The 24,884-nt window shown below is 60.4% G+C and overlaps 1 protein-coding gene across 1 annotated transcript in view; it reads left to right on the top strand.

The window, feature by feature from the left end:
- Positions 1-24,884, top strand: part of SMG6 (SMG6 nonsense mediated mRNA decay factor) — a 68,809-nt gene that overhangs the window by 39,943 nt on the left and 3,982 nt on the right. The window contains exons 13-16 of the mRNA XM_015825547.1: positions 2,693-2,897; positions 19,007-19,186; positions 20,150-20,302; positions 24,338-24,588. Coding sequence (XP_015681033.1) covers positions 2,693-2,897; positions 19,007-19,186; positions 20,150-20,302; positions 24,338-24,588 — 789 coding nt within the window. The remainder of the gene's footprint in view (positions 1-2,692; positions 2,898-19,006; positions 19,187-20,149; positions 20,303-24,337; positions 24,589-24,884) is intronic.

Below are 24,884 nucleotides of genomic sequence, written 5' to 3'. Positions count from 1 at the left end.
GAGTCAGTTTATTGCTTTCAGCTGGTACTTGAACCCGGGTCTCCAGCTCTGGAGCCCTGCCCAGGCTTAATCCCCGGAGCTTTCTCTGCAGCTGTATGACACTCCGCTGACCCTGGATGAGGATAGGAAAAGGCAGGCCGTGCCAAGCCAGCGTCTCTTTTTCATTGGGAGCCTGGCGGGCTGCCCGTGACCAGGGTTACATAATGGGAAACATAGCCGGGACGCTGGAGAGCCCTCTTCCTCGCCAGGCTGCCGGGGCCCTCCCCAGGCTGTAGATCTTCCTAATTGCCCCCCCCTGCCCCCGCCCCGGAGATGGCTGCCTTCCGCTCTCCCCCCCCCTCCCCGCTCTGAACCGGGAGGAGGGCAGGCAGGCGGTGGCACTGCTGGACGCCAGGTGTGGGGCACGAGGGATGCAGGCCCTCCTCCCCGGGCAGCTCTGGGGGGAAGCCCCTCTTTCGGGTGGCAGGCGGGTGAGCCAAAAGGCAGCTGCTCCCCTGCCCCCTCCCCACCGCATCCTTTCAGCGGGGGGGATGGCAAGGGGGGGCTCAAGGTTTCTCTTGGCGCTACGTGTGCTTGCAGAGAGCAGGGAAGACGGCCCTGGCTGCGTCGCCTGCATCCTGCAGAGGACCCAGGGTTCTCTGCTCCAGTCGGTGCCCAAATCTGTCCCAGTTGGAGACATTGGTGGGGGGGGCGCCTTTGCCAGGCCTGGTCTGGCCACGGCAGGGCATGGCTCTCCCCCCCCCTCAGGGCGCCATCAGGCCTGGCAGGTGGGGTGGCTGGCTGGACACGCCTGAAGCTGTCTGGGCATGCCTGGCAGGACCCCCTCCGTTCCCCCCCCCACAAGCTGCCCAGGGTGTCCTGTGGACCTGCAGGCTGCATTCTTCCCCCACTACCACCACCTTTTTCAGTGGGGGGGCCTCAGTGCAGGAGACATTTTATGCCCCCACCCCCCTGTTTTTTGGCCAAGGAAGGGCAAGGAGGCTCTCCAGGCCAAGGGGGAAGCAAGGGGGCCGTAGCCCCTCAGTCCCCACTTCCCAGCCCTCGAAGACCGGGGGGGGGTCTTTGGCAGGAGCCTGGCCCTGGTTCACAAGGCCAGGTGGGTCTCCGGGGAGGAGGAAGCTGCGGGCTCTTGTGCCCGGCTGGGTCTCCTCAGCAGGTCCCCTCAGGGCCAGGGGGGGGCAGGAGTGCACCCCCAGATAGAGGGGTGGGGGGGAAAGTTCACTCTCAGTTTAACCCTGGCGGTTTTGAGGCAAGCGTCTCCCCTCTTCCTCCTCCTCCTCCTCCTCCTCCTCCTCCTCCTCCTCCTCCTCCTCACCGTCCGTCCAAGCCTTCTCGCCCCCTTGGCTGGCGGGCCGGCCATCTTCTTGGGCAGGGGTCCCAGGCCCCTCCGGCTTGGGTGGAGTGTTAGGTTTTGATTTACGGCCGCCGATCCCGCCCCTCTCCCAGGGCCATCGTGAAGCTTGCAAGATGTTTCGTTTCAGCCCGATGCTCCCCCCCCACACACACACACACCCCCTCCCACACGTTTATTCCAGCCAATAAATGAGTGCAGATTCTCCACCTGGAGAAGCTTTTTTTTGGGGGGGGGGCTGGCTGCAAGCCTGTCCCGGAGAAGGTTAGCTCAAAGTCAGCCCCCTTTCCTGCCCCCTCCGCCTTGCAGTGGAAAGACCCCCTCTCCAGTCCCCCAACCCCCCCACCCTCTCACTGGGGCCTGTTGCTCTGCCGTTCTTAGCTGCGCAGCAGCTCCCTGCGCCTGCCCCCAGTGCCCCCCCCCCAGCAATGGGGCAGCCCCGAGTTCAGCCAGCTTGGGCAGGTGGTCCCCACCCCACAAAGGTTCACAGATGTGTTTATTCCTTTCGGGGTCTTCCTCTCCCTTCCTCAGCCTGCCAGCCCCCTTCCCCCACGGGCCCAGGGGTCTGCCAGAGGTGCAGCTGCGGGCAGAGGGCCCCCGAAATGCTCCCTTGCAGCGCTGGAGGGGGGCAGAGGAAGGGGCAGCTCCAATGGCATTTTTCCGCCCCCACCTTCCCATGCCGGTGTTTGGGCCAGGCTCCTTTTGCCCCGGTGGGCTCTCCCTCCCTCTGGGCCTGAGTGCGATTGAAGCCTCCGTCCCTCTCCGTGCTGCCCCTCCCTGATGCCTCTTCTCCCCCCCCCCCCCCCCCCCCCCCCCCCCCCCCCCCCCCCCCCCCCCCCCCCCCCCCCCCCCCCCCCCCCCCGCCCAGGATAGTAGGACGTGCCTTCTCCAGCTGTCCGGAGTGACTCAGAGGCTTCGGCCTCTGCCGTGCTGGAAACCTCTCCCTCCATGTCAGGATGTTTTAGCCTTGCCCCACGTCTGCAGAACTCTCTCGCCTCTCCAAATTTGTTTTCCTTATTTTTCCACAATTCACCATTGGGGACGCTTTTGTAAAGCCAGGAGCAGATAAACAGCACAGAAGAATGCTGGGTTTTTTTTATTTTCCTCACCCAGCCCCTCCCCCTTGGGTCAATGAGGACTAGAAAGTTAGTGCTGGAGTTTGGGCTCGGCACGTCCACGGCCGAAGGGCTCCGGGCAGATAGGGGGCAGCACCGAGAGACAGAGAGAGGTGGGGGGGGTCTTGCTCCCGGCTGCAGCAGGTGGGGGCCGCAGGGCCCACCCACCCACCCACCCCGCAGCAGCAGCTGAGCCCGCTCTCTGCCCCCCTCCCTCCCCCCGCAGGGCCTCGGTGGACGTGTGGGCGACCCTGGCCGGCTTCTGCAACATCCTGACCACGGTGAACCAGTCGGAGGTGCCCCTCTACAAGGACCCCGACGAGGAGGACCTGGCCCAGCTGGGCCTGGAGGAGGACCGGCTGCTCTCGGGCTTCGTCCCGCTGCTGGTCGCCCCCCAGGAGCCCTGCTACGTGGAGAAGGCCTCGGACAAGGTCAGGCCGGGGGCAGGCAGGCCGGGCCCCCCCCTCCCCTCCCCTCCCCTCCCCTCCCCGCTCTGGGCTGCTCTCCTTGGGAAGCGTTTTTGTGCCAACGGAACACGATTAAGTCATTGAGAGAAGGGTGTTAAGGGAAAATGTCGACCTTTTAGCCGCCTGACATCCAGCTCTTGTGTCATGAAACCCCCTCTCCACTTCCTTCTGCTGCTGCTGCGGCTGCTGTGGCTGCTGTGTGTGTGTGTGTGTGTGTGTGTGTGCGAGAGAGAGGGGGGGGAGAAAAGGGGGGGCTCGCTGGCATGCCGCGTCTCCGGTCATTTCCTCCCTTGTTTAGAGAGCGCAGCTTGCCTTGGCAGCCCTCCCCCTCACTCCAAATGGCTTGCATCACGCTCCAGCAGCCTCCTCCTCCTCGCCCCCTCCCCGTCCTTTTCCCCCACCACCACCACCACCACCAGGAGGGGGGGGCTGCAAGGAGGAGGCCAGCGTGGAGCTCTTCAGGGCTGCTTCCTCTGCAGAGCAGCAGACGGACAGGCGGACTGACAGCACCACAGCCGGGTTGGGCAGAGGAGGCTGCTGCCCACCCACCCACCCCACCCACCCGGCCCTCGTGCCCCCTCCTTGCCTCCCCCACTACGCCTCCCAGGTGCCTCTGCTCCAACCGGGCAGCGGGAGCCAGGGTTTGTGTGCAGAGGCTGGCACACCTCGGCTTCCGTGTGGGCAGAGGGTCCGAGGGCAGTGAATTTGAAGGGGGGGCAATGGGGAGAGTGCCCCTTTCCCAACCAACCTGGGCTCACCGCCCTGCCCCTTTCCAAAGCCCGGCCCTGGGCTGGACAAGGGTGCACAGCCTCACTCCCTTCTCACTCCCTTGACCAGCACGGGGAGCTCAGCGCCGCAGCACCTGTGGATCTCCCGCTGGGTCAGGGCGCAGGGGGCTCCAGAGGGGGGAGCAGGGGGAGAGGAAGTGGAGCGAAGCCATAAATCTGGGTCTCTCTTTCCCCCCCCCCAAGTCTGGTCGGGGCTGCTGGAGGGTTCTGGGGGGGCCGTGAAGAAGAGCGAGCGAAGTCCCTGTCGGCCCGCGTAATTGATGTCCGTTGGGGCTGGGGCGCTGCCAGCTTGTCTTGGCCCGGCTCCAGCGTGCTGTAATTTGGGAGCCAGGTGTGAAGCGACGTCTGTTCCGTCTTGTTGTAAGGAGCACCTCCAGAGAGAGAGAGAGAGAGAGAGAAGCCGCCGCTGGGGGGGGGAAGGAGGGAGGGAGGGGGCCCCCGAAGCCTCCAGGAAGGAAGCAGCTGTGCAGGTAGGGGGGGAAGGAAGTCGCTCCTGGCTGGGGATGGGAACCCGCCGCGTCTCTCCTGCACAGGTGTGCTGACGACGCCAGGCGGCCTTCCTGCCAGGGGGCGCCCCAGCAGGGCCAGCACCTGCACAAGGAGGGGGGAGCGTCTCCTGCACTCTGGGGGACAAGGGGGCCCTCCCCAGAGGAGAAGGGGCACGGCCCCCTCGCTCCAGGGAGAGCCCAGGTGCCTGGCTGCCAGGTCAGAGGGGTCCCCGGCTCCGACCAGCCTCTGGTAGAGGGGCCTGTCCCCCTGCAGGCCCCCTCTGGAGGGGGACCCCGCCTGCCCCCTCCCTCCTGCATTAAGGGCCTGTCCTGGAGGAGGAGGAGGGGGGGCTCGCTTGCTCTTTGGGGCCGGCCCTGCAGATCCACGCAGGCTTTGGTGGAAGCGATCCATGTGGCCCCACTCCGGGCAGGCAAGAAGGGGTCTGGCGTGGGGAGAGCGAACGATGTGGGGAGGAAAGGGCAGCCCACCTCCGGCTTCTGCAGGGACCCTTGCAGTGCTTGCATAGACCCCCAGCCCCTCTGCTGCCCACCCCCCTTAATCTAGCACTGGGTGTCTCCGCTCGTCTCCTGAACGCAAGCGGGAAAAATCCTTAGCTAACCAGACCAAGCTCTGGATTTGGACCGACAAAGGCCCACCCCTCGGTTCTCCCTCCCTCCCCCCCCCCAGAAGTCTTCAGCTGTGATCCCCAAAGGAGGAGGACCTCAGGCGGAAAGGGCTGCCTCCTCNGGCCCCCCCCCCCTCCCCTCCCCTCCCCTCCCCGCTCTGGGCTCCTCTCCTTGGGAAGCGTTTTTGTGCCAACGGAACACGATTAAGTCATTGAGAGAAGGGTGTTAAGGGAAAATGTCGACCTTTTAGCCGCCTGACATCCAGCTCTTGTGTCATGAAACCCCCTCTCCACTTCCTTCTGCTGCTGCTGCGGCTGCTGCGGCTGCTGTGTGTGTGTGTGTGTGTGTGTGTGTGCGAGAGAGAGGGGGGGGGAGAAAAGGGGGGGCTCGCTGGCATGCCGCGTCTCCGGTCATTTCCTCCCTTGTTTAGAGAGCGCAGCCTGCCTTGGCAGCCCTCCCCCTCACTCCAAATGGCTTGCATCACGCTCCAGCAGCCTCCTCCTCCTCGCCCCCTCCCCGTCCTTTTCCCCCCACCACCACCACCACCACCAGGAGGGGGGGGCTGCAAGGAGGAGGCCAGCGTGGAGCTCTTCAGGGCTGCTTCCTCTGCAGAGCAGCAGACGGACAGGCGGACTGACAGCACGACAGCCGGGTTGGGCAGAGGAGGCTGCTGCCCACCCACCCACCCCACCCACCCGGCCCTCGTGCCCCCTCCTTGCCTCCCCCACTACGCCTCCCAGGTGCCTCTGCTCCAACCGGGCAGCGGGAGCCAGGGTTTGTGTGCAGAGGCTGGCACACCTCGGCTTCCGTGTGGGCAGAGGGTCCCGGTTCCAAGGGCAGTGAATTTGAAGGGGGGGCAATGGGGAGAGTGCCCCTTTCCCAACCAACCTGGGCTCACTGCCCTGCCCCTTTCCAAAGCCCGGCCCTGGGCTGGACAAGGGTGCACAGCCTCACTCCCTTCTCACTCCCTTGACCAGCACGAGGAGCTCAGCGCCGCAGCACCTGTGGATCTCCCGCTGGGTCAGGGCGCAGGGGGCTCCAGCTCCAGAGGGGAGCAGGGGGAGAGGAAGTGGAGCGAAGCCATAAATCTGGGTCTCTCTTCCCCCCCCCCAAGTCTGGTCGGGGCTGCTGGAGGGTTCTGGGGGGGCCGTGAAGAAGAGCGAGCGAAGTCCCTGTCGGCCCGCGTAATTGATGTCCGTTGGGGCTGGGGCGCTGCCAGCTTGTCTTGGCCGGGCTCCAGCGTGCTGTAATTTGGGAGCCAGGTGTGAAGCGACGTCTGTTCCTGTCTTGTTGTAAGGAGCATCTCCAGAGAGAGAGAGAGAGAGAGAGAGAGAAGCCGCCGCTGGGGGGGGGAAGGAGGGAGGGAGGGGGGCCCCGAAGCCTCCAGGAAGGAAGCAGCTGTGCAGGTAGGGGGGGAAGGAAGTCGCTCCTGGCTGGGGATGGGAACCCGCCGCGTCTCTCCTGCACAGGTGTGCTGACGACGCCAGGCGGCCTTCCTGCCAGGGGGCGCCCCAGCAGGGCCAGCACCTGCACAAGGAGGGGGGAGCGTCTCCTGCACTCGGGGGGACAAGGGGGCCCTCCCCAGAGGAGAAGGGGCACGGCCCCCTCGCTCCAGGGAGAGCCCAGGTGCCTGGCTGCCAGGTCAGAGGGGTCCCCGGCTCCGACCAGCCTCTGGTAGAGGGGCCTGCCCCCCTGCAGGCCCCCTCTGGAGGGGGACCCCGCCTCCCCCCTCCCTCCTGCATTAAGGGCCTGTCCTGGAGGAGGAGGAGGGGGGGCTCGCTTGCTCTTTGGGGCCGGCCCTGCAGATCCACGCAGGCTTTGGTGGAAGCGATCCATGTGGCCCCACTCCGGGCAGGCAAGAAGGGGTCTGGTGTGGGGAGAGCGAACGATGTGGGGAGGAAAGGGCAGCCCACCTCCGGCTTCTGCAGGGACCCCTGCAGTGCTTGCATAGACCCCCAGCCCCTCTGATGCACCCCCCTTAATCTAGCACTGGGTGTCTCCGCTCGTCTCCTGAACGCAAGCGGGAAAAATCCTTAGCTAACCAGACCAAGCTCTGGATTTGGACCGACAAAGGCCCACCCCTCGGTTCTCCCTCCCCCCCCCCCCCCAGAAGTCTTCAGCTGTGATCCCCAAAGGAGGAGGACCTCAGGCGGAAAGGGCTGCCTCCTCCCCCCCCCCAAGCAGGAACATTCGGTTCTCCTTGGTCCGTTTCTTTGGTGGCTCCTGGGTCCCTTTCCTCTCGGTAGACGCTCTCTGGTCCCTTCAAGTATCGGGGTCCCCCCGTCTCACCCCAACGCCCTCGTGAGACACACACACACACACACACACACCCCTTGTGCGTGCAGGGTGCCTTTTTGGCAATGTGCGCAGCGGCCGTCTCAGCCGAACGTAGGAAGTGGACGTGTGGCTGGCCTGCAGTGCCCTTTCGGTTGCTCAAGCCACCCAGCGGAGAATGTGGCCGTCCCGTAAAAGGAAGGAGGCCATTAAGGACGGTGGGCACACGGGGGTGGAAGGCGGAGAATCTTCACAGCTCAGGGTGGAAATGGGGGGGGGGGAGCTTGGTAGAGCAGTTGGGTCATGAAACGTCCGCAAGGGACCCTCAGCTGGGCTGTTTTCTTGCAGACGTCTCACGACCCAACTAGGGAACATCATCAGTGCTAGCTTATCCCTGGAACTTCTGAGGTTACCTAGTTTGGGCAATGAAACGTCTCCTCCTCCTCCCCCCACACACCCCTCCCTTCTCACATGGATGACGTTCCCTAGTTGGGTCATGAAACGTCTGCAAGAAAACCAAGCTCAGAGAGCACCAAGGACCCCACAATTCTCCTCCTCCTCCTCCTCCTCCTCCTCCCAAACCCCCTCCCTTCTAGCACTGATGATGTTCCCTAGTTGGGTAAAGAAACATCTGCAAGAAAGCCACCCAGCTCAGAGATCACCCAGGACCCCCACAGCCCTCCTCCTCTTCTGCTTCCTCCACCCCCCCCTCCCTTCTAGCTCAGAGGGCACCCAGGACCCCTCAAGTCCTCTTTCCCACTCCTGGGGGGCCTTTTGACTCCCCAGCTCAGCAAAGAGGGTAAAGACGGGGGGGCATTTCTGCACCCTGGACGTTGAAAGAGGGGGGGGGGTTGATACAGTGAAGGGAAGCGTCTCCCGCTGGGGTTTGGCCTGCTGTGAAATGACAGGGGGGGAGGGGGGGCAGGCTGCTGTGGGCTTGGCCAGAGGCCTCCAAAGGAGGTGGTGGTCTCAGCCCTTGGCTGTTCCCCTGCCCTCCCTTTCTCTCTGTCTCTCGTGGTCAAGGTGGGCCAAACCTGAACAAGGAGCGCAGGAGGAGGAGGAGGAGGAGGAGGAGGAGGAGGAGGAGGAGGAAGGTGGGGAGGAGCACCTGAGGGAAGCTGCAGAGGCAACCCCTCCCCCCTCTCTTTGCAAAGACCCTGGAGGGGGGGAGGGAGGCGGGGGGCAGAGAGGTGAAGCCCAGCCTGGGCTACGGGGGCAGCAGCAACTTGTCCTCCTGGGGAGCCCCTGGACGGCTGCTGTTGCCCGTCCATCCTTGGGGTCCCCGGGAGCTCCTGGCGTCTCCCCAGCTCCCCCGCCCCACTTCCCGCGGCATCCCGTCCCGCTCGCTCGCTCTGCAGCGTCTGGGGAGGCTCTGGCGGGCGTCCAGGTGTCACGGCTGGCGGCGGTGCCCTGCCAGGGGAGGGGGCGGGCGGGGGGAGCCGATAGGAGCAGCCGCTGGAGGTGATGGCACCGTTTCAAGTAAACCAGGCATGACCCAAAGCTCCCACTTCAAATGGGGAATGAAATTGCTTCATCCGTTTGACAGCTTTGCTCCGCGGAACGAAATTTATCTTCCCTTAATTGCCTCGCATCCCGAGAGGAGGCTGCGTGCAGTAATTCCGAGGAGATAATTACCTCAAATTAAAAAAATGTGTGGCTACGCGTTGCACCTCCGAGGGCCGAGGAGGGGGAGGCCGTGGCCAGAGGTTCTTTCCCCCCCCCCAAAAAAAGTCAGCAGAGCGAGGGGCTCTTCCCATCTCAGAAACAGGTCTCTGATCCCTTCAGTGGGGTGGGGGCGACGAGGGGTCACGGCCCTCCTTCGCCTCTCTTCCCGGTGGGGGCTGCTTAGGTGGGGGCTGGATGGAGAGGGGGTCTGGGTGCCCAGCTGCCTCCCCCGGCCGTCCGGGCATTCGGGACAGACGAGTTGACCCCTTCCCACCTGGGGTCCGCAGAGTCTCCCCCAACCTTCGCTGGCCAGTGAGGGCAGAGATTCGCCCGGCCCTTGCAGGCACCTCCCCTGAGCTGCCTCTCTGTCTCTGGGGCAGCCGGGCCTCGCCCCCCAGGCGCCTGGCCGCTCAGTGGTGGAAGAAACATGGCCAGGGGGGCCACCAAGAGTTTGGCCCAGCCCCGCCATGGAAAGAGCGGCGGGAACTTTGTGGGAGGAAACGGACAAGCGGGGTGGTGGCTGTCCCAAAGGGGTGCCAGGGAAAAAGGGGTACGGTCTGACGGAGGAAGGCCAGGGCCCCAGCCACGCAGAATAACAGAGTTGGAAGGGACTCTGGAGGTCCTCTAGCCCAACCTCCTGCTCAAGCAGGAAACAGGCTCAGTTTGGGCACATTGGGCTAAGGGTGCCACGTTGGGCGTATGGGCTTGGCGAGCCCTTTCTGGCCAGGACGGGAGCCTTGAACCACCATGGCAGCTGCTCTCCTGCCAGTCGTGGGCCCTCCGAATCCCCTTAGGGTGCCCCCTCCGCTGCCTGGGATGCTGGGGCCCCTGTGGCCGTGGGCAGCTCCCCAGCCAGGAGATGAAGCCGCTCAGGCCTCTTAGTTGAGAGGACCCCCCCCCAGCTGCTAGTCACTCAGCCCCCCAAGAAGCAGCAGGACACTCGCCCCTTCCTGGGACCGCCAGGCCCGAATTGCCCCCGGGAACTGCCCAGGAGAAAGGCAGGGTATGGAGGGTATGGAGGTGCCAGGCCGCCTGACAAGGGCTGAATGCCTGGTCCCTCTCGGACACAGCAGGTAGCCCAGCCCTTGGCAGCCACACTTCTGGGGGGAATTTAGCTGGGGGGCTGCCATCTGCCGCTCTTCCCTCCCCCAGCGCTCTTCATGCAGGTGAAGAGGTGGGCCCCTGTTCTCTCCCCCCCCCCCGCCCCCATGGGGCCCGACCAGGCTCACCCACTTTGCTACGTAGCCCGGGCAGGCTGCAGTTGCTCCTTCTGGCTTCCTCAGAGCCCTTCTTGGCCCCACCTGCCTGGGGGACTCCTGCACATTGCCCGGGGGGGGCTCAGAGGAGCCAGTGCTGGCCTATCCACCCCGGCCAGTCCAGTCCAAGGCTGCTTAAGCGAAAAGGCCTGAAGGTGGAGGAGCCCACTTGCCTTGGGGGGCTTCTTTGCCCACCCACCCCAGTTGGGTTCACCCTGGCTTGCCCCAGGGGGCTCCCCCAGACCAACTCCCCAGAAGGGAAGTGAATGCGAAGGGAGTTTTCTCCAGCTCCCTCCCCTCCCCCATCACAAGGTCTGATAAGAGTTGGAAGGGGTCTTGGAGGTCATCTAGTCCATCCCCCTGCTTGAGCTCTGGTCTGCCTGGGGAGAGAAAAGGAGAAGCCCTTTCTGCACACCCCAGGGGGACCCCGGTGCTCCCTCCCGAGGCGCCTCTGCGCACGGGGGCCCTGCTGGCTGGGGGTGCAGAGCCTGGCCCTGCTGCCCTTCGCCCCCTCCCTCCCTTCGGCACATGGGCTTCGACTTACGGCCACAGCTGAGCCCAGGATCTGTGTTGTTCAGTGAGAAATTTAGTTAAGTGAATTTTGCCCCATTTTACGACTTTTGTTGCCGCAGTCACTAAGCGAATCACTGCCATGGCTAAGTTAGCAACACGGTTGTGAATTGAATCCGGCTTCCTCCTTCGGCTCTGCCGGTCGCTAAAGGCGGCCACGGGACGCCGCGACTGTCGTAAACACGAGACAGCTGCCAAGGGGATACCTCAATGGTCGTCAGTGTGAAAAACGGTCCTGTCACTTTTTCCAGTGCCGTTCTGACTTAGAATGGTCACTAAACGAACTGTTGTAAGTCGGGGACTCCCTGGACTTTGTCCTCCTCAGGAGTCGGCCTGAGAGCAAAATAGAAATCGGGACGGGACGGGACGGGACAGAATAGGGAATAGAGTAGAGCAGAGCAGAGCAGAACAGAACAGAATAGATGAATTGGAAGGGACCTTGGAGGTCTTCTAGTCCAGCCCCCTGCTCAAGCAGGAGAACCTATACCATCTCAGATTGTCCAGTCTCTTCGTAAAAACCTCCAGGGATGGAGTGCACATGATTTCTGGTGGCAGGCTGTTCCACTGGTTGATTGTCCTCACTGTCTGGAACTTTCTCCTTAGTTCCAGGTTGCTTCTCTCCTTGGTTAGTTTCCATCCATTGTTTCTCCTCCTGCCTTCTGGTGCTTTGGAGAAGAGCTTGACCCCCTCTTCTTTGTGGCAGCCCCTCAAATACTGGAATGCTGCTATCCTGTCTCCCCTATTTCTTCTTTCCTTTATACTAGCCAAAGCCAAATCCCACAGCCGTTCTTCTGGAGTGCCCACCCCCCCGACCCCCGTCCACTGCCTGCCGTCCCCCTTCTTCCCCCCTCCCCATAACAAGCCCGGAGCTCCAGCCAGGAGGAGAGGAGCCCTTGCCTGCCACCCCCTCCACCCTTCGTGGGTCCCTTCTCCTCCTCTCCCCCTTCGGAGGGGGGGGGACAGGGTCTCCTCCCGAGGCCTTTCGCCAGGCAGGAAGAGGCTCCCTCCGCTGGGGGCCCCTCTGCTTGGGGGGAAGGACCCTCGGTCCTTTGGGGGGGTCGCCGAGGTCGGTCGGAGGGTCAGGCAAGGGTCACACGGCCCACACACACACACACCGGCAACCCTGAAAGCGTGGTCGGAAGGGTCCCCACAGAAACCCCCGGGGCAGGGGTGGACCGCCCGACGTTCTGCAGGGTCCCCAAGAAGAGAGGTGGCTTCGAATTCTGTCCCCAAAGGGACAGAATCTCCTTGGGGCTCATTGGCTGCCCGAAGTGCCGGGGGATTCCTGGCAGTTGACAGTATCCGGGCAATACGGGCGGTCCTCATCTTACGTCCGTCCACTTAGTGGCCACTCGGCACTGAAAAAGGTGTCTTCTCAGCATTTTTCACACTTATCACCATTGCAGCACCCGCCACACAATCAAAATTCGAAGTCTTGGCAACCGGCCCGTATTTATGACACTCGCAGGGTCCGGGGTGGGGGGGTGGGAGTTTGTCACGTGGTCCCCTTTGGCCACTTTCTGCCAAGCAGACTCCATGGGAAACCAGATTCATTTAACAACCGTGTGACTACTTAACAACTGCAGGGATTCACTTAACAATCGTGGCAAGGAAGGAGGTAAAGTGGGGCAAAACTCAGCTAACAACCGTCTCCCTTAGCAACGGAAATATTGGGCTCAGCTGTGCGTGTGAGTGGAGGACTCCCTGCACAACGCACTAAAATTGTTTGTGTCTGTCAGGCAGCAACAGCTGCCCTCGTCTGCCCACCTGGTGATCAATAGCTGAACCAGGGCACCCTCTTCTCTGCCTCCCTCCCGCAAAGCGAGGGGCTCTGGGGGTCTCTTTGCCCACAGCTGTGTGGGATGCCCTGGGTGGGTCAATGCTATGTGTCAATCAGTCGGAATAGAGCTGGAAGGGACCCTGGAGGTCCTCTAGTCCAACCCCCTGCTCGAGCAGGAGAACCTATACCATTTCGGTCAAATGGCTGTCCAGTCTCTTCTTAAAAGCCTCCAGTGATGGAGCAGCCCCAACTTCTGGAGGCAAGGAGTTCCACTGATGAATTGTTCAGGAAATTCCTCCTTGGTTGTAGGTTGCTTCTCTCCTTGATTTGTTTCCATCCATTTTCCTTCCTCCCTCCCTCCCTCCCTTCCTTCCTCCCTCCCTCCCTCCTTCCTTCCTTCCTTCCTTCCTTCCTTCCTTCCTTCCTTCCTTCCTTCCTTCCTTCCTTCCTTCCTTCCTTCCTTCCCGAATCATAGAATCCTAGGGCTGGAAGGGACCTCAAAGTCCTTCTATCTAGTCCAACGGCCAAGGGCCCCTACGCTATTTCAAACAAACAGTTGCCCCAATCCCTTCTTAAAAATCTCCAGTGATGGAGCGCCCACGATTTCTGGAGGCAGGTTGTTCCACTGGTTAATAGTCCTCACTGCCAGGAAATTTCTCCTTAGTTCCAGGTTGCTTCGCTCCGTGATTAGTTTCCATTCATTGTTTCTTGTCCTGCCTTCAGGTGCTTTGGAGGACCCCCCTCCTCCTTGTGGCAGCCCCTCAAATACCGGAATGCTGCTATCATTTGAATGTTGCCTGGGCAGAGTTGAGGTCTTCCTCTTCGGCCTTTTGAGCTGGTCGGTGCTCTTTAGAATAGAATAGAGCTGGAAGAGACCTTGGAGGTCTTCTAGTCTAGCCCCCTGCTCAAGCAGGAGAACCTATACCACCTCAGACAGGTGATTGTCTGGCCTCTTAAAAATCTCCACTGATGGAGTGTCCACGATTTCTTATGGCAGGTGGTTCCACTGGTTAATTGTTCTCACTGTCAGGAAGTTTCTCCTTAGTTCTAAGTTGCTTCTCTCCTTGATCAGTTTCCACCTGTTGCTTCTTGTCCTGCCTTCAGGCGCTTTGGAGAATAGCTTGACTCCCTCTTCTTTGGGGCAGCCCCTGAGATACTGGAACCCTGCTATCCTGTCCCCCCTCGTCCTTCTCTTCTTTAAACTAGACATACCCAATTCCAGCAGCCGTTCCTTATATGCTTTAGCCTCCAGTCCCCTGATCATCTTTGTTGCTCTTCTCTGCACTCTTTCTAGAGTCTCAACATCTTTTTTACATCGCGGTGACCAAAACTGGATGCCGTATTCCAAGTGTGGCCTTACCAAGGCCTTGTAAAGCGGTATTAACACTTCACGTGATCTTGATTCTATCAGCGAGAACAATTACATTAATTATATCAATTGCTGCAGATGGCATCAGTGAGAGCCATTAATCAGTGGAAGGGCTCTACCTTCATCACTGGAGGTTTTTAAGGAAAGGCTGGACAGCCACTTAGGGGGGCAGAGGGTCTCCTGCTTGAGCAGGGGGGGGTTGGACTAGAACAGAGTTCCCCAACCTTTCCGGCTTTACAGACCGGTGGGGGAGGAAGGGGGAGGGGGGAGCCTTCCGTGCCAGGGCAGGAAGCGTGCACACTCACAGCGCCACTTGTGTGAACGCAAATGGAGCGTGTGGGCATGTGCTTGCCCGCCGCTCGTGCAAGTGGGGATGGGTGTGCGTGCCCCCACATGCTCAGACGCTGCGTCCACGGCCCAGTTCCAAACGGCTCTCCACCCAGTAGTGGGCCAGGGCCCCGGGGGGGGGGGGGTTGGGGACCCTTGGGCTGGAAGACCTCCAAGGTCCCTCCCAGCTCTCTTCCGACTGATGGATTGATCAGCCGGGCAGCTCAGCCCTTTGCCCCAACCTGTGCCCTGAGCTCCTGGCATTTGCATTTGTGGTGTGTGTGTGTGTGTGTGTGTGAATCCTCCCTGGCCAGACAAGGAACAGAGTTGGCAGAAAGCAGGGAAAATCTGCCTCTCCCGGGAAAAGAGGAGGCCGGCTGGAAAAACGCGTCTCCGCTGGCATCAAAGCAGCCGGCAGCCGAAGCCTCGTCTGGCCACGGGCAGTGGAATAAAATCCACCCTTGCATCTGGCCAGCTGNCTGGCTCAGCTTGGAAACCTCTCCCTTTCCCCTCAGCGTGCCTGGCTGAGGAATTCTGGGAGTTGAAGTCCACCAGTCATAAAAGAGCCCAGGTTCCCCACCCCTGGTCTAGGGTCTCTTGCCTGAGCAGGGGGTTGGACTAGAACAGGGGTCCCCAACCTGCAGTCCACAGCTCACTACCGGGCCATGGCTTGCTGGCCACCGGGCCACAGAACAGGCTGGCCAGTGCGCGCACATATGTGCTTGCACTCACCCCAACTCATGCTAGTGCCGCTATGCAAATGGGGTACTTCACGGCGCAAAAATGGCTCTGTGATACACTAAAACGGGGTGCTGCATGGTGTGAAAATGGGGCGGTGCTAATGACTGTCACACGGGTGCTTGCACTGCCCCCGTTTGCGTCGTGTGTGCACACGTGCATGCGTAAAATGCTTCCCCCTCCCTTTCCCTCCGGTCCGAGAAAGGTTGGCAACCTCTGAACTAGACGACCTCCCAGGTCCCTTCCGACTCGGTTGGTTGGTTGGTTGTGTAGTAAAACATCTGAAGGAAAACAGCCACGCTCAGAGCACCCCAAAGACCCCCTGAGTTGACCTGTTCTTTGGAGACCCTTCCCTGGACACCCTTTGCTTCCGGCTTCCCCAAAGCTTTGAGCCGGACCCATGCAGGACTCGGCTATTTCCATGAAGCCAGTCTGGGCAGCCCCCCCCCAAGACCGGCCCCTCCAGAGGACCCCCTGCTCCTCTCCAAGGGAGGGTGCCCGGCCTTTCAGTTGGGGGGCAGCCTGGAAATGGGAGGTGGGCCGGTGGGGAAAAGGCAGAGAGCTGGGGGAGGGAGGGGGCGCGGTTCAGTCGGGCTTGAGACTGCAAACTCCTCGCAGACGGAGGGTCCAAGCGTTCCCCCCCCAGAGCCACTTTCAGCCCGGACCCCTCTTTGGCCAGCCTGGGGGTCTCTGGCCTGCTCTCCCACCCCCCCACAAATGCCCACAGGTGGTCCGGCCTGAGCAGCTGCCTCAGAAAATCAGTGGGACCCTTTGCTTTTAATCTGAGCAAGGGCGCACACACACACATACAAACACACACACACACACACACACACACAACCTGATCGTCTTGCTTTTATGAGAGTTGCTGGCGCTGTTTTGAAGGCAGCCTTGAAAGCCGCCGCATCGAAGTACGAGATACGACCACAAAAAGGCCACAGGAAACGTGCGGCGTAAAAATAGCTCCCCTGCGCTATCTGGGGGGATGTTTGTGTGCACAAGTCACAGACACAAAAACGGCCTAGAGCAGGGGTAGGCAACCTTGCTGGCTCAGGAATTCTGGGAGTTGAAGTCCAGGAGTCATAAAAGAGCCAAGGTGGCCTACCCCTGGCCCGGGGGGGGAGAGATAGGAGCCTCCCTTGCTTCCTGGGGGGGGCAGGAGGGACAGGGCCACCAAGGTGACTGGGGTCAGCCCCTCCATGCCACACACCCGGCCAGCCAGACAGAAGGCAGGGAGGAAGCCGCCCAGGGCAGAGCTCAGCCAAGGCCTTCGCTGGCCACCCCCCCAGACCGGACCCTCGGCCACCCCTGGCCTCTGTGAGGGAGGAGGCAGGCCAGGCGCGTGCAGGGGCTCTGGGCCTGCCCCTTGGCTTCCACTGACCAGCAGGCTGCGCTCCAGCACCTTGGCCTGGAGGGTCCCAGCCTGGGCTGTGGGGGGACGGCCACGCGAGTGGTGGGAGCCCCTTCCGCTCTCTGGGAGGGGGTCCGGCCCCCCTGAGCCCAGCGTCCAGAGGGGGGCAGAGTGGGCAGGGGAGGGTCAGCAGCATCGGGAGAAACTCATGGACAGAGTCTCCCCAAAACAGGCAGGGGGGAGACGGGGGCATTCAGTGACGAGCGGGGACCCCCTCTGAGATGGTCGGGACCAGGAGACTCTGGGTGGGGCTGTGAAGGAGGCAGCCTTAGGATACCGGCAGTCCTCGACTTTACGACCACTTGTTTAGTGACGGTCAGTTGTTCAACAGCACTGAAAAATGCGACTTGGGGCTGTACATTCTGGACCGTTGTAGCATCCCTGCTGTCACGCGATCAGAATTCAGACGCCTGGCACCTGACTCATACTTACGACGGGGTCCCTTTTGCGACCATCTGACTGTCAGAGTCAATGGAGAAGTCGGATTCACTTAACAGCCGTGTAACTAACTTAAGGACTGCAATGAGTCACTTTACAACGGTGGCAGGAAAGGACATAAACTGAGGCAAAACTCACTTAACCGGTGTCTCGCTTAGCGACAGAAAATTGGGGCTCTGCCTTGGTCGTAAGTCGAGGACCCCCTGTATTGTAAGGCGCTTGTCCCTTCTGAAGGAATTGGGGGGGGCTGGAGAAGGGGGCGCTGAGACCTGGGAAAGGGGGGTGTGGGGGCGTGGAAGGCCTGAGCTGGGAAAAGTGGGGGGGCTTTTCTCAGAAGGGGGGCAGAGACACATGGCAGAAGGGGGGCTTTCACGGCAATGCAAAAAAAGGGGTCGGGGCACCCCACTGCTCCGCTTTCAGGGGCTCCCACCGTCCTCAGTGCCCTCCAGAATCAGGAGGACTTGGGGTGAGGTGGAGGGCAGCCCAGCCCCACCCCTGTGCCAGCCATCCTCTTGGGGCTGAGGGGGGGGGTCTCGCCGTCCCCAGCAGGGTCCTGTTCTTGGGGGGAGAATAGGCTGGACCACTTGTGCTCCCTCCCATAGACAGGCCCCCACCGCAGGGCAAGGATTACTGTGGCGGGGGGGGAGGTTCCGTTGGGGGTCTCTGCATTGTCAACCAAGCATGGCCAGAAAGGGGGTCTCTGAGCTGGGCGGGGGCTCTTTCCCAGTCCCAGGGCTCCAGCCTTGCAGGTGGGCGCTGGGATGGGGGGACTGGCCCCCCTCTCTCTATCCTGGGGGGGGCATCTGCAGTTTTAGGGAGGAGGGGGCTTCCTGGGCCTCTGGGCTTGCCAGTGAGGAGTGTGGTGGTCCCATGGAGGGAGAAGGGCAGAGGGTCCGTTGAGTGGGGGTCTCCACCGCAGCCCTGAGGTGCTCTAACGGGGGGGGCAATGTCTCTCCCTCACCTCCCTCTCTCCTCTCCTTCTCCTTCCTTCTTTCCTTCCTTCCCTCTCTTCTGTCTTCTCGTCTCCTCTTCTTCCTTCCCTTTCTTCCTTTTATTTCTTCTTGTCTTTGCTCCTTCCTTCCTTCCTTCCCTTCCTTCCTTTCTTCTTTTCTCCTCTCCACTTCTTCCTTTCCTTTCTTTTTCCCTTCTTTCTTTCCTTCCTTCTATCTTCTCTTCTCTCCTTCCTTCCTTCTTCTCTCCTTCCTTTTCTTTTCTCTGTCCTTCCTCCTTGTCTCCTTTCCTTCCTTCCTTCCTTCCTTCCTTCTTTCCTTCCTTTCTTCTTTTCTCCTCTCTACTTTTTCCTTCCTTTTCTTCCTTTTATTTCTTCTTGTCTTTGCTCCTTCCTTCCCTTCCTTCCTTCCTTTCTTCTTTTCTCTTCTCCACTTATTCCTTTCCTTTCTTTTTCTCTTCTTTCCTTACTTCTATCTTCTCTTCTCTCCTTCCTTCCTTTCCTCCTTCTCTTCTTTCTTTCCTTCTATCTTCTTCCTTTCCTTCTTCTCTTCTTTCTTTTCTTTTCTGTCCTTCCTCCTTGTCTCCTTTCCTTCTTTCCTTCCTTTCTTCTTTTCTCCTCTCCTCTCCTTCCTTCCTTTTCTTCCTTTTATTTCTTCTTGACTTTGCTCCTTCCTTCCTTCCTTCCCTTCCTTCCTTTCTTCTTTTCTCCTCTCCACTTATTCCTTTTCTTTCCTTTCTTTTTCCCTTCTTTCCTTACTTCTATCTTCTCTTCTCTCTTTCCTTCCTTTCCTCCTTCTCTTCTTTCCTTACTTCTATCTTCTCTTTCCTTCGTTTCCTTCTTCTCTTCTTCCTTTTCTTTTCTCTTTGTCCTTCCTCCTTGTCTCCTTTCCTTCTTTCCTTCCTTCCTTCTTTCCTTCCTTCTTCTCTCCACTTCTTCATTTCCTTTCTTTTTCCCTTCTTTCCTTACTTCTATCTTCTCTTCTCTTCTTCCTTCCTTCCTTCTTTCCTTCCTTTCTTCTTTTCTTCTCTCCACTTTTTCCTTCCTTTTCTTCCTTTTATTTCTTCTTGTTTTGCTCCTTCCTTCCTTCCCTTCCTTTCTTTCTTCTTTTCTCCTTCTTTTCCTTTCCTTTCCTTTCTTTTTCCCTTCTTTCCTTACTTCTATCTTCTCTTCTCTCCTTCCTTCCTTCTTCTCTTCTTCCTTTTCTCTGACCTTCCTCCTTGTCTCCTTTCCTTCTTTCCTTCCTTCTTTCCTTCCTTCTTTTCTCCTCTCCTCTCCACTTCTTCCTTTCCTTTCCTTTCCTTCCTTCCTTCTTTTCTCCTCTCCACTTCTTCCTTTCCTTTCTCTTCTCCTTCCTCCCCCTCTCCCCCGCCCACCCCCACCCCCTCCGTAGGTCATTGCGGCCGACTGCAAGCGGGTGACGGTGCTGAAGTATTTCCTGGAGGCGCTGTGCGGCCAGGAGGAGCCCTTGCTGGCATTCAAGGGTGGAAAGTACGTGTCGGTGGCCCCCAGCCCAGACGCCCTGGGAAAGGAAGCAGCCGCCAGCCAGCAGGGAAAACAACTGGAGGATCAGGTAGTGGGCAGGAAGGGGGGGGCGCAGCAGGGGCGGGAGGGGGGGGCGGCCCGGCCTGCACACACACTCCCCCCCTCCCTTTGTAGTGGGGAGGGGGCTCTGCGTGGCGTCCCCCGAGTGCCGGTGCCCTTTCCTGCCAGTCCCACCCAAACGCTCCCCTTGGTAACTGCGATGAGTTCCAGATGCGCTCTGCAAATAGAGTTCGGGGAGGGGGGGGCAGAGCTTTAATAATGTGCAGCTCGGGCCCAGCAGGAAGGGGATGGGAGGGGGGGAGGGAGGGGGGGTTAGGGTTCAGGCCCAGGATCGAGTTTAGGGGGGAGCTGGAGAGCAGGGCTGCACAGCCACCTCCAGCACACGTACAGGAAGGGGGACGGGGTGCTTGGCTCCCCCCCTGGCCCCCACCACCACCAGCCCCCCCTCTCTCACATCCTGATGTGATTAAGGAATTTCTCCTCTTGTTTTCCTGCCCCGGCCTGTTCCTGTAGCCCGGGGTTCTCGGCAGGCCGCGTGTGAGTGTGTGTGTGTGTGTGCACACACACACAGGGAGGAAGCCTCCGCTCTTCCCCGTTCCTGCCAGCCAGCTGCAAGGCCCGGCCAGCCTTCTGGGGCAGAGGGGGGATCGTGCAGGGTCCCCGGGGTCCCCGTTCCCCCCCCATCTCCAGCCTTCTTCGCACACACGAGACGCTGGAGGGGGGCTCTGGACTCCCTGCCCCATGCGATCTGTGGGGGAGCTGGGGGCACAGAGGCAGGCGGCCCCTCCCCTCCCTTTAAGGGCCGGGGTCCCCTGACCGAACACCCCCCCCCCCCGAGTGTCCTGGCGGTTGCAGGACCTGCAGCCGGTTCCCATCCGCTGGGCGGAGAGGCTGGGCGGGCCGTTCATGTTCTCCTGTTGTGATGGTTGCCATGGCGCTCTTCCTTCATTCTCGCTTCCCCCCCACCCCACCCCACCCCGCCTGCTGGAAGGAGGACGACATCCAGATGGAGGCCTTGCCGGAGGACGCGGAGGCCAAGGCCGAGGGCAGCGGTGACGAGCTGGACATCAGGGAGCTGCGAGCCAAGAAGCAGGCGCTGGCCAGGAAGGTGGCCGAACAGCAGCGCCGGCAGGACAAGATCCAGGTTGGTGCAGCTCCTCCAGGGGGCGCTCCTCGGGGGGGGGAGCCCAGCCTTTCTCTCCCCCCCTCAGGAAGAGAGGGCAGGCCCCCACAGTGCCGTGTGTGGGGAGGCAGTCATGCACCCGTGTCCAGGGACCCCGTGATGCTGGGGCCCCGGTCGTGCCTACCTCTTTTGAAGGCTGGCGGGCAGGGGTCGCCCTGAGCAGCTGCCCACCCACCCACCCACCCATGCCCCTTGGGTGCCCAGCGTGGTCCGCGCAAAGACCGGCCAGCCTGCCGGACTCTCCAGCCCAGCCTGGGACATCGTGAGGGACGTGTCCTCCGGAGCATCCCTGGGCTTGGAGCCGAGCGGCACGTCCCACCCGTGGGCTCCCAGCTGGCCCCTCGGCCCTGCCGGCCCACCGATTCCCGACAGCCGCGGGAGAATCCCCTCCCTCCCTCCCTCCTCCCCTCCCCCTCAGCTGTGCCCAGGGCCCTCCTGCCTCCATAAGTCTTCCTTCCCCAGCCTTGAACCCCAGCCAAACACATCTGTCTAGCCATATGCGTGAACTCTGGAGTCTGTGCCGAAGCAGTTGTAAAACAGGACCGCCAAAGGGCCGACTGGGAGAGCGTGCACATGTGTACCCGCCGGCTGTTGGCTGCTGGCCCAGAACCCCCACCCCTCGGCTCCCCAGGCCCACCGCTGCCTGCTGCAGCCGCCCTGCGAGAGCCCCCCCACCCGCCAGGACAGCGCCGGGGCCCTGGGGCAGGGGGGAAAGGAAGAGAGGGGAAAAGACAGTGATAGGGGGGGTCGCACCCCTTCCCCGGTCTCATACCAGCAGTGACCCCAGTCCTGCAAGGCCCAGGGAGATTGCTGGGCCTGGGGAGGCAGTGGTGCAAAGACGCCCCCTCCCCTTGCCAGCTCAGCTCAGCCTTTCTGCCCCCAGAGGGGCTTCGCGGGGATTTGCACCAAGGCCGGAGGGAGGTCCTTCTCGGCCTGGACCTCTGTTGGGGCCGGCAGGAAAGGAGGCTGTCCTGCCCCGGGGTGACCGGGCATCCAGTCTGCGGGAAAGGGGGGGGTCTTTGGCCACCCAGGGGAGGGCAGTCAGTGGGGCGTCGGGGTTCAGGCACAGCACTGGGAATGGTGGAGGACCCGGCTGCAGAGGCTGCCCAGACTGCCTGGCGGTGGAGATGCAGCAAAACTTCCGGAGCAAAACTCCCACCTGAAGCACAGCGTAGGCCTCCCCCCCCCTCTCTCTCTCTCTCGGCAGCCCCATTCTTTTCTGGGCATGGCAGCCGGGCAGCCCCTCCCCAGGGATCTCCAGCGGCAGCAGCAGCAGCAGCAGCCGGGCTGGGAGAGGCTGCCTGTGGCTAAATTTAGCCCCGTCCGGCCCTCCTTTCGCGCTGGGAAACAATGGCCAAGCGCCCGCGCACGGCCGTGCACCTGCCAGCAGCGGAAGGGCACCCCCGCCCAGCGGCTCCACCACGCTGGGGCAGACGAGTCCTACTGGGCAGCGGACACGTCCCGGGCGGCTGCCCGCCGGTCTCCTCCCGGCCTCCCAGGGGAAGGGGAAGGGGAAGGAGTCAGCTGGGCCCCACCTGCTCGCGGGGCTCCACACAGGCCCTGCGGCTCCTGCCCCCTTGGCGGGGGGCTAGTCCTGTCCTTGTGCCCTGGCCGGCCGCTGCCAAGGCAAAACGGCCCCCTCCCGAGGCCGGCTTCCTTGTGGCGGGGGAGGGAGACTTGGCACCGGCCCACCACGGCTGCTCGCATCCTGTCGTCCTCTCTTTGGCCAGCCCAGGGGAGCCGAGGGGACGTGACGGCCGGCACAGAGCTGCTTCAGCGCCTGGAGCCCGGCAGACGGGCCAAGAGCCTTGGAAGGGCACGGGGCACGAGGGCAGGGCAGCCAGCTGGCCCTGGGTTGGGCACGTGGGGCTGAAGGCCAATGGCCACCATGGCACGCTGGCTTGGAAGGGTCTTCATCTAGCCCACTGCCCTGGCCAGGACAGGAATGCTCCGGCTAGCTCAGAGGAATGGCTGTCTAGCCACGAGACCTCTGGCTTAATAATGGTTTAAGACGCCATCTGGTTTAATGGTTTTATAGGCCATCTAGGATAGACTAATAACTTTATTGTCACTCTGAATGTGCCCTAACCGGCATATGTTTTTAATATGTTGTGAGCCGCCCTGAGTCCCGTCAGGAGAAGGGCGGGATATAAATCAAAATAAATAAATAAATAAAAATAAATAAATACATGCGAATGAAATTTCGTTGCACACGCCTCTCACCTCCGATATACACGACATAAATAGGACAAAAATAAATAAATAAAATACAGGTATGCCTATACCCACGTATATTATATGACCCAGAGTAACAACAGTCTAGTTCAGGGGTAGGGCAACCTCGGCTCTTTTATGACTCATGGACTTCAACTCCCAGAATTCCTGAGTCAGCTGTGCTGACTCAGGAATTCTGGGAGTTGAAGTCCATGAGTCATAAAAGAGCCGAGGTTACCTACCCCTGGTCTAGTTCACGTTATGCATCCGTGTGCAAGGTGAAAGAAAGAAATCTTGCGAGTTTACCAGACGGAGGGCGTAGGGAACAAAGCTACCTGATAAGGGTTTGAGCGGGGGTTGGACTAGAAGACCTCCAAGGTCCCTTCCAGCTCTGTTATTTTGTGATATGCATTCTGTTATATGGTTTAATAAGCCATTTAATTAAACCTCCGGTTTAATAATAGTTTAATAGGCCACCTGGTAATGGTTTAATAGGCCAGAATGACGCAGAAGGCCAGAATCCCGGTGGGAGCATCCTGGGCCGTTGGTTGCGAGGCCAGAATCCCACAGGGACACAGACAGGCAGGATATTTTGGGAGGGGGGGCAGGGGATTCCCCCAGGTGTCTCAGGCAGCCCCTCCAGTGATCGTTTGGGGCTGTAAACACTGAGGGAGCCGCCCTGCGGAAGAAGGGTGAAATAAGTTGGGGCTTTGTAGTCACCGTGAGTTTGTGGGGAGGGGGGGCACAGAGGGAGGCTCAGCCAATTTCACTGTATACATGTTATACTTTGATAATAAAGGGTTATTATTATTATTATTATTATTATTATTATTATTATTATTATTATTAAGCGGCCGGCAGTCTGGTCTACCTCGCAGGCCGTGATGGGGAGGGGGGCTGCTGGGGGCACCAACCCTGATCTCCACTGCCAGGGAATTCCCAGCCCAACTCAGAGGGAGGGTCTTGGGGGGGGGCTTCACAGGAGTAAGAGCGAGCACATCAAGCAGGAGCCCCTTCCAAACACAGTCATAGAATCCTAAGGCTGGAAGGGACCTTAGAGGTCATCTAGTCCAGCCCAAGAGTCCTTATATCAGGGCTATCCGACCCTGACCTCTTTACCCTACCCTGGCTGGGGAATTCTGGGAGTTGAAGTCCACAAGTCTTAAAAGTTCCCAAGGTTGGGCAACCCTGCTCTCTATCATCCCGGACAAATTATTCCCTGATCTTGTCTTATAATAATAATAATAATGATAATGATAATGATAATGATAATGATAAAGTTGGAAGGGACCTTGGAGGTCATCTAGTCCAACCCCCTGCTCAGGCAGGAAACCCTATACCATTTCAGGCAAATGGCTGTCCAGTTTCTTCTTAAAGACTTCCAGTGTTGGAGCATTCGCCGCTTCTGGAGGCAAGGAGTTCCATTGGTTAATTGTTCTGTCAGGAAGTTTCTCCTTAGTTCCAGGTTGCTTCTCTCCTTGATGAGTTTCCATCCGTTGCTTCTTGTCCTGCCTTCGGGCGCTTTGGAGAAGAGCTTGAAAAAACCTCTGGTGATTTTAGGAAGGGCGGGGCAGGTCCGTATTCCCCTCCAAATTCTGGAGCACTACGGCTCCCATCGTGCCCAGCCAGTTCTTGCCCAGTCTGGATAAGGGTGCCGTTGCTGCTGCTCCAGCCTCCGTGTGTTGTTGGCTCCTCCCTGCCTCGCCCGTTCCTGGGGAGACCAGCATGGCTAACCTGCCCTCCCTCCCCCCACCCCACCCCCCGAACCCGGGGCTCTTGCAGGCGGTGCTGAAGGACCAGGCCCAGCTGAGGCAGATGGAGCTGGAGATCCGCCCCGTCTTCCTCGTCCCGGACACCAACGGCTTCATCGACCACCTGGGCAGCCTGGCCCAGCTGCTGGAGTGCAGGCAGTTCATCCTGGTGGTGCCCCTGATTGGTGAGTTGGGGGGGGGAGGTAGATGCCCTGTTTTTCCCACAGTCCGCCGGGCACGGAACGCACCCCGAAGGCCTGCCGGAATAAACGGGGTTCTTTCAAAGACGTTGCAGCCCCTTCACCAAATCTTCCACCTGGTGCTGCCCTCCAGCTGCGCCACCTCGGTCCAGCCCTCCCTACTTCCCCCCCCCCACTGGCCAGGGCTGTGGAGTCGGTAGATAAATGTTCCGACTCCGACTCCTCAGTTTTTTGTACTTCCGACTCCGACTCCGACTCCCCGACTCCGACTCCTCTGTATTAATATGCAAATGTATTTTATACATTCCATGCACATGAAAAGCATGCTTCTTCACGGTCACTTAACGTGTTCGTTTTGCGGTTACGTGAGGCACTGCA

This window comes from Protobothrops mucrosquamatus, unplaced genomic scaffold, assembly GCF_001527695.2.
Source record: "Protobothrops mucrosquamatus isolate PMUCROS unplaced genomic scaffold, P.Mucros_1.0 scaffold2682, whole genome shotgun sequence".
Lineage (NCBI taxonomy): Eukaryota > Metazoa > Chordata > Lepidosauria > Squamata > Viperidae > Protobothrops > Protobothrops mucrosquamatus.
This window is presented reverse-complemented; position numbering and strand designations above follow the sequence as displayed.